This window comes from Pelobates fuscus, chromosome 10 (genome assembly GCF_036172605.1).
Source record: "Pelobates fuscus isolate aPelFus1 chromosome 10, aPelFus1.pri, whole genome shotgun sequence".
NCBI lineage: Eukaryota > Metazoa > Chordata > Amphibia > Anura > Pelobatidae > Pelobates > Pelobates fuscus.
The window spans coordinates 122,803,548-122,820,179 of NC_086326.1; the positions used below are offsets into that span (position 1 = coordinate 122,803,548).

At 40.9% G+C, this 16,632-nt stretch overlaps 1 protein-coding gene across 1 annotated transcript in view; it reads left to right on the forward strand.

The window, feature by feature from the left end:
• SH2D4B (SH2 domain containing 4B) overlaps nt 1-16,632 on the forward strand; it is a 289,520-nt gene that overhangs the window by 134,226 nt on the left and 138,662 nt on the right. The window contains exon 4 of the mRNA XM_063435138.1: nt 14,035-14,182. Coding sequence (XP_063291208.1) covers nt 14,035-14,182 — 148 coding nt within the window. The remainder of the gene's footprint in view (nt 1-14,034; nt 14,183-16,632) is intronic.

A 16,632-nucleotide genomic window follows, 5' to 3' on the forward strand; every position in this document is an offset into this window, starting at 1 on the left:
GTACCTCTAGCAGCCATCTGAGGAGTGGCCAGTGGATGTATCCCTAGGCTCTAATGTAAACACTGCCTTTTCTCTGAAAATACAGTGTTTACTGCAAAAAGATGGAAGGCAATGATTATACTCACTAGAACAAATACAATAAGCTGTAGTTGTTCTGGTGACTATAGTGTCCCTTTAATAACACTATGCCAAAACAAGATCTTGAAGTCCCTTTGCATGCCAGTCCTATTTTTTTTTTAATTGAGGTGTGTATGTTGTCATATTGTTCTTGTGTTATTTATGGTGCTGCAGTTGCTTTGTAATGATGGATTTGTGTGTATGTGGGCTGTTATATTGTATATGTTCATGAGTAGTTTATGGTATTGTGTATGATACCTACTAATGTGGGTTGTATATAGGGGCTGCTTGTGGAATTGTGTGTGAGAAGCTGCTTGTGGGATTGTGTGCACACATGTGGATTATCAGTTGTGTTTGTGGGAACTGTGTATGTGTGTGTGTGTGTTTGTGTATGGACTGTTGGTAGTATTTTTATGCATCTGCATCTCTGTGTATATCTTACAGTGTGTGTGGCTTCCCTGGGGTCCAATGGGAACTGGGCTGGCCAGGTACAAGTCAATGGCGGGAGCTGCGACAGCTGCTGCAGACTGCTTTACTCTTGTGCAGATTCCCAATAAAGTGTTGAGATAAAGTGATCTCAGATCACTTCCTCTAAGTGCTGCAATATGTAAATTGAGGATTACCCCTCACCACCTGCAGTCACTTCTCGGGTTGCACTAGCATATATCTGAAGTCCCAATGGGACTCCTAATAGGCAAGAGCATGCTTGTGTGTTTAAATGTAAGCAGGGCTGGACTGGCCCACCGGGATACCGGGAAAATTCCCGGTGGCCCGCGGCAACTGGGGCCGGTCTGACAGGCCTGTCAGTCTCCCAGCGCAATTTACCTTAATTTCGGCTGTAGCCACGTCTCCGCACACAAGCCACGCCTCCTGAACATAGCTCCACCTCCCTTGCATAAGCCCCGCCCCCACACACATTGCTCGCCAGAAGGAAGAGGCTACAAAATGGGAACTTTACCTACCAGGTAAGCTTCAGCCATAACAGTCATTGTGTGTGTGTGTCTGCTAGTGAGTGAGCTTGTCTGTGTGTGTGTGTGTGTGTCTGCTAGTGAGTGAGCTTGTCGGTGTGTGTGTGTCTGCTAGTGAGTGAGCTTGTCTGTGTGTGTGTGTGTGTCTGCTAGTGAGTGAGCTTGTCTGTGTGTGTGTGTGTGTGTGTGTGTTTGCTAGGGAGTGAGCTTGTCTGTGTGTGTGTGTCTGCTAGGGAGTGAGTTTGTCTGTGTGTGTGTGTCTACTAGTGAGTGAGCTTGTCTGTGTGTGTGTGTGTGTCTGCTAGGGAGTGAGCTTGTCTGTGTGTGTGTGTGTGTGTGTGTGTGTGTCTGCTAGGGGGTGAGCTTGTCTGTGTGTGTGTGCCTGCTAGGGAGTGAGCTTGTATGTGTGTGTGTGCCTGCTAGCGAGTGAGCTTGTCTGTGTGTGTGTGTCTGCTATTGGGTGAGCTTGTCTGTGTGTGTGTGTGTTTGCCTGCTAGTGAGTGAGCTCGTCTATGTGTGTGTGTCTGCTAGTGAGTGAGCTTGTCTGTGTGTGTGTGTGTGTGTGTGTCTGCTAGGGGGTGAGCTTGTCTGTGTGTGTGTGCCTGCTAGGGAGTGAGCTTGTATGTGTGTGTGTGCCTGCTAGGGAGTGAGCTTGTATGTGTGTGTGTGCCTGCTAGCGAGTGAGCTTGTCTGTGTGTGTGTGTCTGCTATTGGGTGAGCTTGTCTGTGTGTGTGTGTGTGTTTGCCTGCTAGTGAGTGAGCTCGTCTATGTGTGTGTGTCTGCTAGTGAGTGAGCTTGTCTGTGTGTGTGTGTCTGCTAGTGAGTGAGCTTGTCTGTGTGTGTGTGTGTTTGCCTGCTAGTGAGTGAGCTTGTCTGTGTGTGTGTGCCTGCTTGTGTGTGTGTGTGTGTAAATGAGCTTGTGTGTGTGTGTGTGTGTATGCCTGCTAGTGAGTGAGCTTGTCTGTGTCCAGGGCCGGTGCAAGGATTTTTGCCATCCTAGGCAAAGATCCATTTTGCCGCCCCTTCATGTCACTCACTGACAGACACACACACGCTGACACATATACACTCACTTACTGACACACACACACAGAAACTCACTGACAGACATACACACGGACTCACTGACAGACATACACACTCACTCAGTGACAGACATACACTCACTCAATGACAGACACACACACGCTGACACATATACACTCACTTACTGACACACGCACACAGAAACTCACCGACAGACATATACACTCAATCACTGACAGACACACACACAGACACTCACTGACAGACATACACACAGACTCACTGACAGACATACACTCACTCAATGACAGACAAACACACACACTGACATGCATATACTCACTCACTGACAAACACACACAGACACTTGCTGAGAGACATACACACACACTCACTGACAGACATTCACTCACTGACATACACACTCACACAGACACTGACAGACATACACTCACTCACTAACACACATACACACACACACACACTCACTGACAGATACACACTCACTCAGTCACTGACAGACACACACATTCACTGACAGACATATACTCACTCACTGACACACACACACGCACTCACTGACAGACATATACTCACTCACTGAGAGACAGACACACACACACACACAGACAGACACTCAGTGACATACTCACTCACTGACAGACACACACACTCACTGAAAGACATTCACTCACCGACATACACACTCACACAGACACTCACTGACAGACATACACTCACTCACTGACACACACACTCACTGACAGATATACACTCACTCAGTGACAGACACACACAGTCACTGACAGACACACACATTCACTGACAGACTGTATACTCATACACTCACTCACTGAGAGACAGACCGACACACACACACAGACAGACAATCAGTGACAGACATACACTCACTCACTGACAGACACACAGACACTCACTGACAGACACAGACACTCAATGACACACACACACAGGCAGACACTCAGTGACACACACACACACTCACTGACAAACACTTAAACACTCACCTCCCTAGGATCCAGTGTGGGGCAGCTCCTCACTCCTCCCGCCTGCTGTTTAGTATGCCGGGGCCAGAATGACGTCATATTCCGGCTCACGGCATCACAGAGGGCACGTGAGGGAGATGTGAGAGGCTGCAAGAACAGCCTCCCTCGCCGCCTTCTTCTTCCTCCCTCTCCTCCGGTCACCGGAATTTGATGGCAGAGCAGGCACCTGTCATCAAGGTAAGAAGGTGCCTGCTCTGCCATACTGTGACAGGGCTCTTCTGGGCGCGGCCCGGTGCTGAGGGGGCTTGTCTGTGAGTGAGCTTGTCTGTGTGTGTGTGTCTGCTAGTGAGAGAGCTTGTGTGTGTGTGTGCCTGCTAGTGAGAGAGCTTGTGTGTGTGTGTGTGTGTGTGTGTGCCTTCTAGTGAGTGAGCTTGTCTGTGTGTGTGTCTGCTAGTGTGTGTGTGTGTGCCTGCTAGTGAGAGAGCTTGTGTGTGTGTGTGTGTGCCTGCTAGTGAGATAGCTTGTGTGTGTGTGTGTGTATATGTCTGCTAGTGAGAGAGCCTGTGTGTGTGCCTGCTAGTGAGTGAGCTTGTGTGTGTGTGTGTGTGTGTGTGTGTGTGTGTGCATTCTAGTGAGTGAGCTTGTGTGTGTGTGAGTTTGTCTGTAGTAAGCTTGTGCATGTCAGAGCTTGTCTGTAGTAAGCTTGTGCGTGTCAGAGTTTGTCTGTACTACATGTGTGTGTGTGTATGCCAATAAGCTTGTCTGTGCATGTCAGTGAGATTGTCTGTCAGTGGGCCTATTTGTGTGCATCTGTAAACTTGTGTATTTATGTCAATTAGCTTATATATATCAGTGAGATTGTTTGTCTATGATGCTGTGTATCAATGAGCTTGCGTATGTCAGTGAGATTGTCTGTGTCTGCATGTGAGTGTGCTTACTGTATAATTAAATGTTTAACTCTGAAAGGAATATTTTATATTAGAAAAAACATATATATATATATTGTATATATATTGACCAATGTTATGTAAGGGGCTATGTCTTGCCACCCCAGATGATTGAGTCATATATAAATACATACTATGTTTCCAGGGCTGCTTTGTATCCCCAGTCCGGCACTGAATGTAGGCAGGTTTTTATCCAGAGTATGTGTGTGAATGTAGGGTGTATGTGTGTGTAATGTAGTGTGTTTTTATGTACTGTTATAATTTGAAAGCAGTGGTTTACGTTTGTGTAGCATTTACCTTAAAATGTAGGGTTGTATCTGTATGTAGAGTTGACATTTGAATGCAGGGGTGTATTTGTGTGTAGTGTATAGACACACAGATACATACACACATGCATATACTCATACACACATGCATATACTCATACACACATGGGATACACATACACACATGAGATACACAGACACACAAAATGATACCCAGATACCCAGAATGACACACATTCAGATAACAGAATGACACTAATACAGATACAAACACTGATACACATGGGCACACACTGACATACTTACAGATACAAATAGACACATGCAGACACACATGCAGGTGCAAATACAAGCATACGGCACACACTGACACACATACAGATACACAGACACACATACAAACACACAGATAGGTACAAATACACACAGATACAGATAGATATACAGACACCTAGATACGCGGACAGACACACACATAGATACACAGACATACAGATACACACAAACAGACACACATGCAAAATTTAATCCACATTTAATCCACCTTTTGCGTGCAGGCAGGTGGCTTCCCTAGGGCCAATTGGCTGGCTAAAGCTATTGGGAGTCAGACCCTCTCTAAAACTGCACCCCCTCTTCTCTGTTTTCTATTCCTGTGTGGCTCTGTGATAGCTGAGAGGAAGTGACAGACTCTCACTTCCTCCAGCGCTGCCATTACATTATTACAGGGGCTCTGGAATGCTGTTAAGATGCACATGTGCAAGCCCACCGTATGGGCCCCCTTAGCATTTGTGCCCCAGTGCAGCCACACTGTAGTGTAGTGTGTTTTTATGTACTTTTGTAATTTGAAAGCAGTGGTATACTTGTGTGCACTGGCAGTAGTCCTGGCACTGACTTCACTGATTGCAGGGATGTTTTCCCAAAGGGAAATGCGCACATGCGCAGCAAAATTCCATTCTGTGCTAACCAAATAGTCTCTACGAGTCCTTCTGGATGCTTAGTTGCGTTTAATTTGGTTATTGGGGTGGAAGCACCTCTAGTGGCATGTTAACTCTGCAATGTAAACATTGCCATATCTACTAAACCGCAGTAATTTTAGTTGCAGTGTTAAAAAGACATGGGTATAGCACCTGAGATGAAGTTGGCTGGGTGCCTATAGAGTCCCTTTAATGAAGAAATAATCATGTTGCTTAAATACAGGTAAGAGAGTTTAATATTCAGTAGTAGATATTGTAAGCTTTTGAGCTGCTGATGTAAAGGCAAAACTATAGTCATCTATCTCAAGGAGCAGAGGTATTCAAATTAGGCTGAAGAAAAAACTTGCTGATCTGCACATTTTATTGATCTTATGACCTGTTAATATAATACGTGCTAGCAGTTTAGATAGGGACGTACAAATTAAAACAATGCATAGTAAGCAGACACTAAATGTTAGATGTCGAGAGAGGTATTTTCTCCCCTCTTGATGAGAGTTAAAAGAATAATTTAGCACCCTGACCCTTAGATTTAAAAAGATGTTTGCAACAATTGTACGATACAAGAAGTAAATTTGGAAAGGTACAGCAGTTCACTTAAACTGAAATGTAATGTGTTTGTGAATGTGTAAACAGAGATCACACGTTTAACTATACAAACATTTCATGGTAAAGTCGATTTTTTTCATTACTTTGAAAAATTATGCTAAAATTTTATGTAAACAACTAGTATAGAATGATAATAATATTTATTGGGAAGTTATGACCCTATGAATTGGAAAAAAGCACATTGATATCTTATATAATATTATAGCAGGACATAGGCACTTGAAAATGAGAGAAATCTCAATGTATCTTTCCTGGTAAAATATTTTATAAATAAATAAAATAAAATATAAGCTCAACTGAAGAAGTTGCTTGATTGGCAAATGGCAAGGTACACAAGGTAATATGATACAGATTTATTATATGTTATATGCACTGTGGTTTCTTTGACCTTAAATTAACATTTTAGTGTTAGGAATACAAACAATGTATTCTAAACACTAATGTGTTCCTCAACCTAGTGGCCTCCCTAGCCCAGGGCTCGAGTCCTGCAGGAACGCGTGGGAACGGCGTTCCTGCACTTTTTTTAGAGCAGGAACGCCGTTCCCGTTTGTGGTCCTGCAGGCACTCAGGGGGCGGCAAAAAATGCCGCCCCCAAATGCCCCTGTGTTCCCCCTGTCATGGGGGGCCCAAGAGGTGGCCTGATGGCCATCTGAAGGATCCCCCCCGGCCGGCTCTTGTCTCTCGCTGTCAGCCGCGGCGAGGGAGCTGTGTTCTCTCTGCTCCCTCTCGCCGCGCCGTTTGCTGATGCTGGGAGCCGGAATATGACGTCATTTCCGGCTCCCGGCATCAGCAGACAGCCCACGCGGCGAGAGGGAGCAGACAAGACACATCTCCCTCGCCGCGGCTGACAGCGAGAGACAAGAGCCGGCCGCACTGAAGCCCCACTGGACCCCAGGGACAGGTCCACGCCAGCTCTCCAGGTAGGGAGGCTGGGTGGACATTTTTTTTTTTTTCATTATTTTCACTTTTATTGCACAAACTCCTCAGGAGCTGTTTAACACTTAAAAATATTAACAACATTAGTTTAAGAACATTGACTTGCATGCTTACCCTTTATAAATACAACAGTGACATAAAACCTGGATAATAATAATAATTTAACATTCAATAACTGTTAGAGATCCATTTGAATACTTTGATAAGTGACGTAACCCTGGTGAGCGAACTGCACACGTCAGGTTTTTTCTTAGAAAGTAAGAAAGAGTTTGCATATACTAAGCACTCATTAAACTTTTCTGGAAAATGATCAAATCTTGGTGTTCACCATGAATTCTAGAAATGCAAATTCTGTTAACTTTGCTTAATGACAATTATCTGTAATGTTTCCATTTTTGGAAATTATTTGGAAGCTAAGAACATACAGCTGGAACATGGGTGGACATTTTTAATTTAAAAAAAAATATATATCTATAAAATAATTTTTGTGTATATGTGTGTGTGTTGTGTGTATGTGAGTGAGTGTGTCTGGGAGTGTATGTGTGTGTTGGTGTGTGTGTGTATGTGTCTGGGAGTGTGTGTGTGTGTCTGTGAGTGTGTGTGTATGTGTCTGGGAGTGAGTGTGTGTGTGTCTGTGAGTGTGTGTGTATGTGTCTGGGAGTGAGTGTGTGTGTGTATGTGTCTGGGAGTGAGTGTGTGTGTGTGTGTGTCTGTGTGTGTCTGTGAGTGTATCTATGTGTATTTGTGTGTGTGTGTGTCTGTGAGTGTGTGTATGTGTCTGGGAGTGTGTGTATGTGTGTCTCTGTGAATTTGTGTGTGCCTGTGTTTGTGTGTGTCTTTGTGTGTTTGTGAGTGTACGTGTGTGTCTGTAAGTGTATGTGTGCACCTGAGTGTGTGTGTACGTGTTTATATATGCATACAAGTTTTTTTTTTTTTTTGGTGGTGGGGTGTGGGTGGAACTCGAGTGAGTTCCCACACTTTATTCCCCAGGACTTGACCCCTGCCCTAGCCCCTAGAGGCAGTCTCAGTTTCTCTAAAACTAAGGGGGAGAGTGACAGTGCACCTGAGATGAAGTGGACTGGGTGCCTATAGGGTCCCTTTAAATTTGACTATCTTGACCTTAAATTTGAAACTCACTTTGTATTCACTTTGGATTCCTGACAATTCTCACTTTAGTAAGTTGCCCTGTAGATCTCTCACTGTATTACACTTTGTGATGTGAAAAGAGAAAATGTATAGGCAAGAATTATCATGTTTATACAACATTTTCCCTGGGGGATGGTTATAATCAGAAGTTAAAGAAATTATGTTGACAACAACTCTTGGGACATTTTTTTTAAAAAATGCATAATTTGCTTGACATATAAATGATAAAAGTAGAAGCAGCAAATATGTGCGGGTGCGAGCTTTAAATTCCAATTTGTAAACAAATATTATAGTTGAATTTAATCGCTACATTTTAAAAAATCTTGAACTTCATAAGTCATTTAGATGGATTGCAGTTCTAAAAGTATGTCAGCTAAATACTTTTAGCCATGTGTAAACAAAATGCAATTTGACTCTATAAAACAGGGACTCATGAACATGTATGTGGAAACAGGTTTACCTAGTACAGGGAAAGGCAACCTTCGGCTCTCCAGATGTTGTGGACTACATCCCCCTTAAATGCTCTTACACACATAATGCTGGCAAAGCATCATGGGAGGTGTAGTCCAAAACATCTGGAGAGCCGAAGGTTCCCCACCCCTGACCTAGAACATACTAATTTAATCAAAACTTTTTACATTTGTGCAATTTGAATTGCATTGCTAACGGAATGACCAATTGGATATATCTTTAAAAACGGTTTGCTAATTCAGTATCTTAAAATCATCTTTGATTCCATCTGTAGATCTTCTCACAATAGAAATTCTGCTATAGATCAGTGAAATACTATTGAAAGTCTCTAGACTATTAATTATTTTCTAAAATAATTGCTAATAGTGAAGAGTTCAAGAAAAAACGGCATTATAATATATTAGTAGCTTCATACTCATTAAATAATCTGGACTGGTATTCAGCATTTCTGTTCCCTGTATATTATCTTTTTCAGTTCCCCTAGCAGTGTGGGTGTTATGGAATAGAGATGAGGCATCAGGTATAACCATTGCTCAAATTATTTGTGTCTCTTAATTGCTTCAACAATGCAGTCCACATGATACACACACTGTTCTCGTAAAACTGCCATCCCACCCTCTCCCTTTCTTTCCCAATGATTCCTTACACCTTTACATCATTAGAATCTCATTTAATGTTCATTATAATCATGTTAATCATGTTGAACTAATGTGCTCCTAAAGCAGCACCGTCTTCAGATTTGTTAATGTTCTTTCCATTATTTTAAAATGTTACCATAAAATGCTGGAGAGCTCCTGGCCCAGAGTTCATATTAAACAGACTGAGATATAGAACAACTACAGAAGGTGGGCTGATAGAATTACGGGAGTGGAACATGCTTTAATCTAGGAGTGGTGCTGCAAGAATGACTTCATAAAATGGATTTCTGGCCCATCTTATAAAGTAAATTTGTATAATCAACACACACATTTCTCCTGCTGATATATGTTTGATTCTGTATTTGCAAGATTTGTAAATCTGTGTCTTAATCTGCATCCTGAAATTGTATAACTGTTGTCTGCATGGGACTGAAATTCTCTTACCTAATAAAGGAAAAAACTGCATCTTAACATGACGTGACTTGATACTGAAGCTGACAGTTAAAAATAATACAAAATAGGCATGGACGAATTAAGAACCCATTGAGATTGGTGCTGACAATTATAATGGGACTAATTACAGAATTTATCCACACAAAAACTAAAACAGTTATACCTCACAAGTGTCTTGTGTCTGGTAGAGGTGGAGCTGGAGAGAAATTCACAGGATGCATTTATAAGAATATGAGCGCCCTATGCTAATGTCTTACTTTTTTCTATCAACCACCCAAAGACCCAACATCAGCATTTTGTATAGTAAGGTAAAATGAGGTGGGCTTGTGATGCAAATCAAGTCACTGGGACTGACCAAAGTTGTGGACCCAGCTTCAAAATGGGTTATAATGCCCAAACAATTGTAAGTCAACCTGGCGTGAATGCATGCCATGCTAGCTTTCAATCATGCAGACCAGTCAACTAAGGGTTAACTATGCAGTCAGTGCGAACACATCTAATAATGCACATGCTCTAAACATTCTGGCCTGCTCTCACTTGTTCACTGCTTTCCTTCTTACTAGCAGGGAGAAGCTCCTAGGAATAGCAAACTGGATATTGGAACATTTACAAGTGGGGCGTGGCACCTGGGGCCGGGAAGTCAGCCCCAATGCCATTTAAATTATGTTTCTTAGACTGTGACAGTCTGAGGGAATTAAGGATAAAGCTGAGGTACACCGTCAAAGTTAGCAGCCAACTAGAGAAGTGAGATAGCACTGTAAGTCTCCCTTCACATTAACCAGCAGCTTTTCTGCCCCTCTTCTGTTTCATCCCTGCAATCAATCAAGCTCTGCACCCCATCTTCAACAAGCTGACCTTGCAGGCAGGAAAAGGATAGACAATGGCAATATCACCTCCCAGTGCTCCCAAGCTTCAAATATCCAGCAGCTCATGACTGAGAGTGACTTTGTGTGTGTATGTGCCTACTAGTGAGTTTGGTTGTAGTCAACATGTGTTGTTTGTGTCCATGATCTGTAGTGGTCCGGTGTGTGAGTGTGTGTCAGTGAGCTTCTCTGTAGTGAGCATGTTTGATGTTAGTTTATAACATTTAAAATATGGCAGATGATTGCTACCTCAGATGATTGAGTCATTTATATATATATATACTATGTGGCACAATCACTTATGGGGCTGGCATGCATTTTTTCCAGGCCTGCTATGTATTCCCAGTCTGGCCCTGACTTCCGCTATGCAGTCTGGGACAGAGCAAAGGTAGATGTAGTGAGTGTGGAAGAAAGGAAGCATGCCACACTGTGAGAGAGACCCAAGCGGCAAGAGCATTCGCACAGTTCGCACGTGCTTGTTCCGCTGCATCCTCCTAAGTTCCCAAACCTAATTCCCTTTTCACAAAGCAAGAGCATGTGAGGGGAACTAAAAAAACAAACAATACAGAATTATTTTTAATAAATGGGCCTATTCCATGGGCATGGAGCTTCAGTTCTATTAGTCCCTGTGTTAATTTGTCCCTAAAGAAAGGTGTCATGAACAAGGCAAGCATGTGGTTCAGTTGGCGCAACAAGAAAAAAATCTTTCTATTTCATTAGACCCAAACATTAAAAAAAAAAAAAAATCCATTAGTGCCACTCACCCCTATTACTACAAGAAAGCTGCCACAACCTAAGATATTTTAAAATGAGGAGTCCTCAGCAAAATTAAAGAGGCACTATGAACCCCTAAAGCATTTTAACTTGCTAAAAAAAAGTGCATGTTTTCATTTGGGGTCGAGCTACTAAACAGTGATTATTTTGTATTCGAGCAATAGAGTGTCCCTTTAAACCTTGAAACACAATTTAGCATTAATCTATAGAACACAATGATCTTTGATATGTCTCTTCGGTATACCAGGCAAAGACAGACTTTAATAAGACATTTTATTATGAACAAAAATAGTGACAATGTATGCAATAAAAAAATAATAATAAAATATATATATATATATATATAAATTACCAACAATTTACACCAATAAATAAAAAGAAGAACAAAGGTAATAGGCACTCGCTATAGTGCAATAAATTAGTGAGGGTTGCTGTATACAGTACAAGGATTCCCAAAACCTTGTGTAATATTAAGACAGAAAAATATATGGCGTATATTTTACATCTGGAGGACCAGCATCACTTATACCATCATATATCCTTAGACAGGGATTGTACTGTCCACGCACAATACAGCAGAGCTCTAATATAGCTCTAATAAATGTGACTGGTTTTCCTATAGCTACCATCTGCATTATTTGCACCTCATCCTATTGTACTGCACTGTTATTTTCTCTTTTTTTATCTTGAGGTTTTCAGTATTGTACTTGTTGAAGCCCTATGTATGTATGATTTTTGGGCGCAGTATACGTAATAACTAAAAAGGGAGAAATTATCTGAAAACCCTAGTCACTCCTACCAAAGTGACAATATGTTTGTCTTAGATGTGGTTTCACTGTACTCGTCTATTCCGCATGGCAAATGTTTGTTGGCATTACAATATCATTTGGATCATTACAGTGGGTATAGTCCAGTACTAAAGAAATGTATCTGGAGTATAGTTCCATACTTATTAGAACACAATTTTATTTTTTTTATCTCCAGAGACACAGGACTTTGATTGAGGTTATATTTGCCCTGTCCTATGCCAACCTTTATATGGGTTGGTGGGAGGGGTCTCTGGCCTTTGGTTATGGGAACCCCTTCAGGAGTGATGTTTGCTTTTTTTTTTAAACACTATATTGATGATCTTCTCATGTTTTGGTATGGCACATATGTTATTTTGTGAGTACACCATTCATAATGATGTTAATGTACAATCGAATATGACCTTAAAGAAATCAACTTTTTGGATGTTACCATTGTATTAACTGTAATTAAGGGTGGGAAATTTGTAGTAGTTTGTAAACCTACTGATGTGAATACCCTGATGTGTGCTAAGAGTTATCATCCTTTTCATCTAAAAAAGGGCATTCTGGTAGGCCGGTTTTTGACGAGTAAACATAACAGCTCAGATGAGATGCAATTTGAAAGAGAAACAAATGCGTTGTAGGCTAGGTTTGCCAATATAGGTTACCCTCAATGGATGATTGAATGAGCATACTCCAGGGCAGTAATAGTAAAATTAGTGATGGACAAAACACTGATTATTTAGTACACGGCCAAGCTGAAAGTTTGGCTAATCTTGCCAGGATGTGCAAATAATGGCCACGTGATTCGATTCTTGCTTAGTTTCGTTGAAAGAACTAATCCAGGAACTGGCAACAAGAATACGTTGCTTTAATAGCTTTGGTAATTTTAGGTGTGGTCATGGTTGGATTTAGCTTGTTTTTAGGTAATCATTAGCCATGTTGCTATTTTATGTAACTTCTTTTTACAGCTAGTTTGTTAAAAGCCCTTTATCATTATGCCCTTTGTTAAAAGTCCTGTATTGTTTTAAAGCCCTTTATCATTATGCTATACATATATTTGTCTTGTATTTCTTCACACTCATTTGACCCATGTGCCTATTTTGTGAAGGTCATTTGAAGGGTCGAATGTGATCAGGTGCAAGGGCCTATTTAGCCTGCCCAGTGAGCACAATACAAATGTTTTGAAAAACGTTTTGAAGGAAACACGTAGACGTGCAGTATTATTGCTCATCCTTTTTACATCCCAGGGGCATTTCGTCTTAGATGGTATTGTGAGTTCACCTTAATTATTTTATAAAATCCTACGGAGTGGAAACAAAACATGACATTTTTATTACATATCTTGTGAACACTGCTCTATTTGTATACTGGGAGTGACCTTGCTTTTGCTTGTCGGAGCTGTGATTACGTCCATCATAATCACGATTTTACATGCTGCTTATATTCAAGAGTGTGTTATTCAAAAATTACTCTTAGTGGGAATTGAATCATTTTGGTATTTTTGTGCACCTACACACTTAAACCCATGATATACCAAATACTTTTTGTCTCATTAGTTTATCATGATGATAGTTATAACACATAAGTGATTTATGATAAGCTTCATCCTTTTGCATATTCTTGGGAAAATCGGGGAGACTAATGTTAAAGACAATCAGCTGAAAGTGGATGCTCTGCTACCTGACTTCTAATCTAAAAATTACAATATTCTAGACCTTTGTAGAATTTGATTGACCCAAACAGAGATTCAGGTCAAGTCAGTGGATCCTTTTTAGCAGCAGAATGAAATATATGATACTTGCTGCCACCAGATTCCAGACTCTAGGTGGTATAGTTTGTTTGACCTCACTACTCTAGCTGTTAAGGATTCCAGATGCAGAATGTTAGCATTAAGTTAATTTATGTACATTTGAAAAGAAACATATTTGCAGCATAATTTAAGTAACTGTTAAACATCTTATTGTGCAGAAATATTGAAATGAAAGTAACTGTTTTATGAAAAGAATATAAAACAAAACCCAAAGCATGATTTCTTTCATCTCTGAGACAGAGAAGGGAAGATGAAGAGAGAAGAAAAGAAGAAGAGCAAATTCGTCAGAGAGAGGAACTGCGTGCAAAAGAGCTATATCTGAGCCTCAAGATAGCCCAACAGCAAAATCAAAAAAATGAAAATGAGGAGGAGGAGTGGAAGGAACAGTGTAAGTAATTATGATTATATCCTTCATTTCCTTCCAGTAAAGTGGCTCTCTTAATGTATTCCTAAACCCAAGTGATAGGACTCCACATTTAAGCAAAAAAGCATTTTATTCAGGCAGTGTTCTCCACTAAGGTGTGAATTGATAGAAATTTAATGAAATTTAAAGTGCAATTGTGTGCATAGATTGCTTTGTAGACAAAGTTAAAAAAAATAATTATGCAAATTTGTGCAATTTTTATTTTTCACTCATTTATCCATTATTAAAAATATAATTGGGAAATGAAACGCTTTAGTCAATATATAGTTTTCTTTATCTTGTAATATTTCACACTGGTTCTGAAATATTAATATAAAAGCAAAAATGCTATTTTTCCCACATACATTGTGTGAGAAAAAAAAAAAGATGAATAAAAAAATGGACAAATACCTAGCTTATAATTTTGGAAGGATCATTAAGAGATTACTAGCATTGCAGTTAAATCATGTATTTCTTAAATAAAATTATTTAAAACTGATATAGCAATCTCTGGAATGCTAATGTAGAGCTAACATTGAAATTGTAAAGCCAAATTTAGTTCTCCTCCTCTCTGACTGTAGGTATGATATGACCCCATTTAAACTTCCTGTACTGTTTGAAACCAGAAGGTGAGAGAATTCCAGGAATTGTATAAATGATTAGTGGCTTTTAGCAGAGAAAGTTGTTCCTTTACAGGCTGGTAATAATTCCTAAAGTAAAAATGAGAGTTGGTGAGGCTATATGAACTAAATTTCCTTCTGCAAAATGCATGAAAATAAAAGTGTTTATACTTAATTTTAGTAAAATTAAAGGGTCAATGACAATTGTAGCTGCTTTATTGGTGCAAGAGTAATGCAATTCTTCCAGTAAGAAATCATTCATCCCAAACCACAAAAAAAACTAAAGCACATTTACTATGTTACTTTTTAACATGTAAATATTATAATTTAATAATTTAATTTTAAAGCAGTAGCAGTATCTTACTCCAAACCCCTCTATCTACGTAGCTGCAAAATTATCTAAGCAGTATTTGGATAACAAGATAAATGTATGTTATTGGCACTTTTGTTCAGTTAACTGAACATATAAAATACATACAACTTAATTATTTTGTTTATGAAGAAAGCACAGTTCTGTCAGGGTACCTGCGGTCTCTACCTCCGAAAGAGGTAGAGACTTAGCTGTTCCTCCATCCAGACGGCCTGATGGCTCCCTTCCCCACGGTCTATCCGGTCATGCAAGGCCGGCCGCGAGGGAGTGACTGCCTTTTACAGCATCTAGGCAGGAAGTTGTCATCAGGAAATTCCTCCGGAACGACCTGTCACTCAATTGCTGCAGGACCAATCAGGACGCCTCGGAGGCGTGGTTACTGCTCTGAACAGGGTATTTAACAGAGCTTCGTTCATTAGCTCATTGCCCTGTCGTGGTTCTAGCTTGTTCTAGTCACTCAGTGCTTGTGTATTCTATTATCCCTTTTGGTTTTGACCCGGCTTGTTTACCTTACTCTGCTTATCTCTGTTACCCTTGATTCGGCTTGTCTCTCGCTTACCTGTCTTCTGTTACCCTCGACCTCGGCTTGTCTTTGACCATTCTATACTGTACCACTTACGTTAGTCCGGCCATTCTAAGGTCCGGTATACGTATCTGGCTACTGTTTGTACTCTGCGTGTTGGATCCCTGTCCCGATCCTGACATTACGACAGGGCCAATGGATCCTGCAAGTACAAACAGTCAGCTTGCTTCTCCTGATCCTAGGTTTGAAGCCATGGATCACAGAATGGATCAGATGGAGCTTGCGCTACAGGCTCTATTATCTCGTGCCAATAACCCGCCAGAGGAGATACGTAATACCCCTGTTTCTCCTGTCGGTTCAGGTCTAGAGGTAGCCACAGTGGGTGCTTCTTCTCGCATTACCCCCCCAGTACGCTATGGTGGGGCTCCTGAGAAGTGTCGTGGTTTCTTAAACCAAATTAGTATCCATTTTGAATTGCAACCTCGCTCTTATCCTACAGATAGGGCAAAGGTAGGATTTATTATCACCCTACTTATTGAGAAAGCTCTGAGATGGGCCAACCCATTATGGTAGAACGATAACCCATTAGTTTATAACTATAACGCCTTTGTAGCTGCTTTTAGAAGAACATTTGACCCTCCAGGTAGAAAGGTTAATGCAGCCAGATTACTGTTGCGTCTGAAACAGGAGAACCGAACACTGGTGGATTATGCACTAGAGTTCAGGTCTCTGGCGTCAGAGGTCAAGTGGAATGAGCAGGCGTATATGGATGTATTTTTGAATGGCTTATCTGAAGTAATCCTTGATGAGGTTGCTACCAGAGAACTCCCTGAGAATTTAGAGGATTTAATTTCGTTCATCTCTCGTATAGATGAACGTTTAAGAGAGAGACAGAACACTCGAGAGAGGAACCGGAGACCTT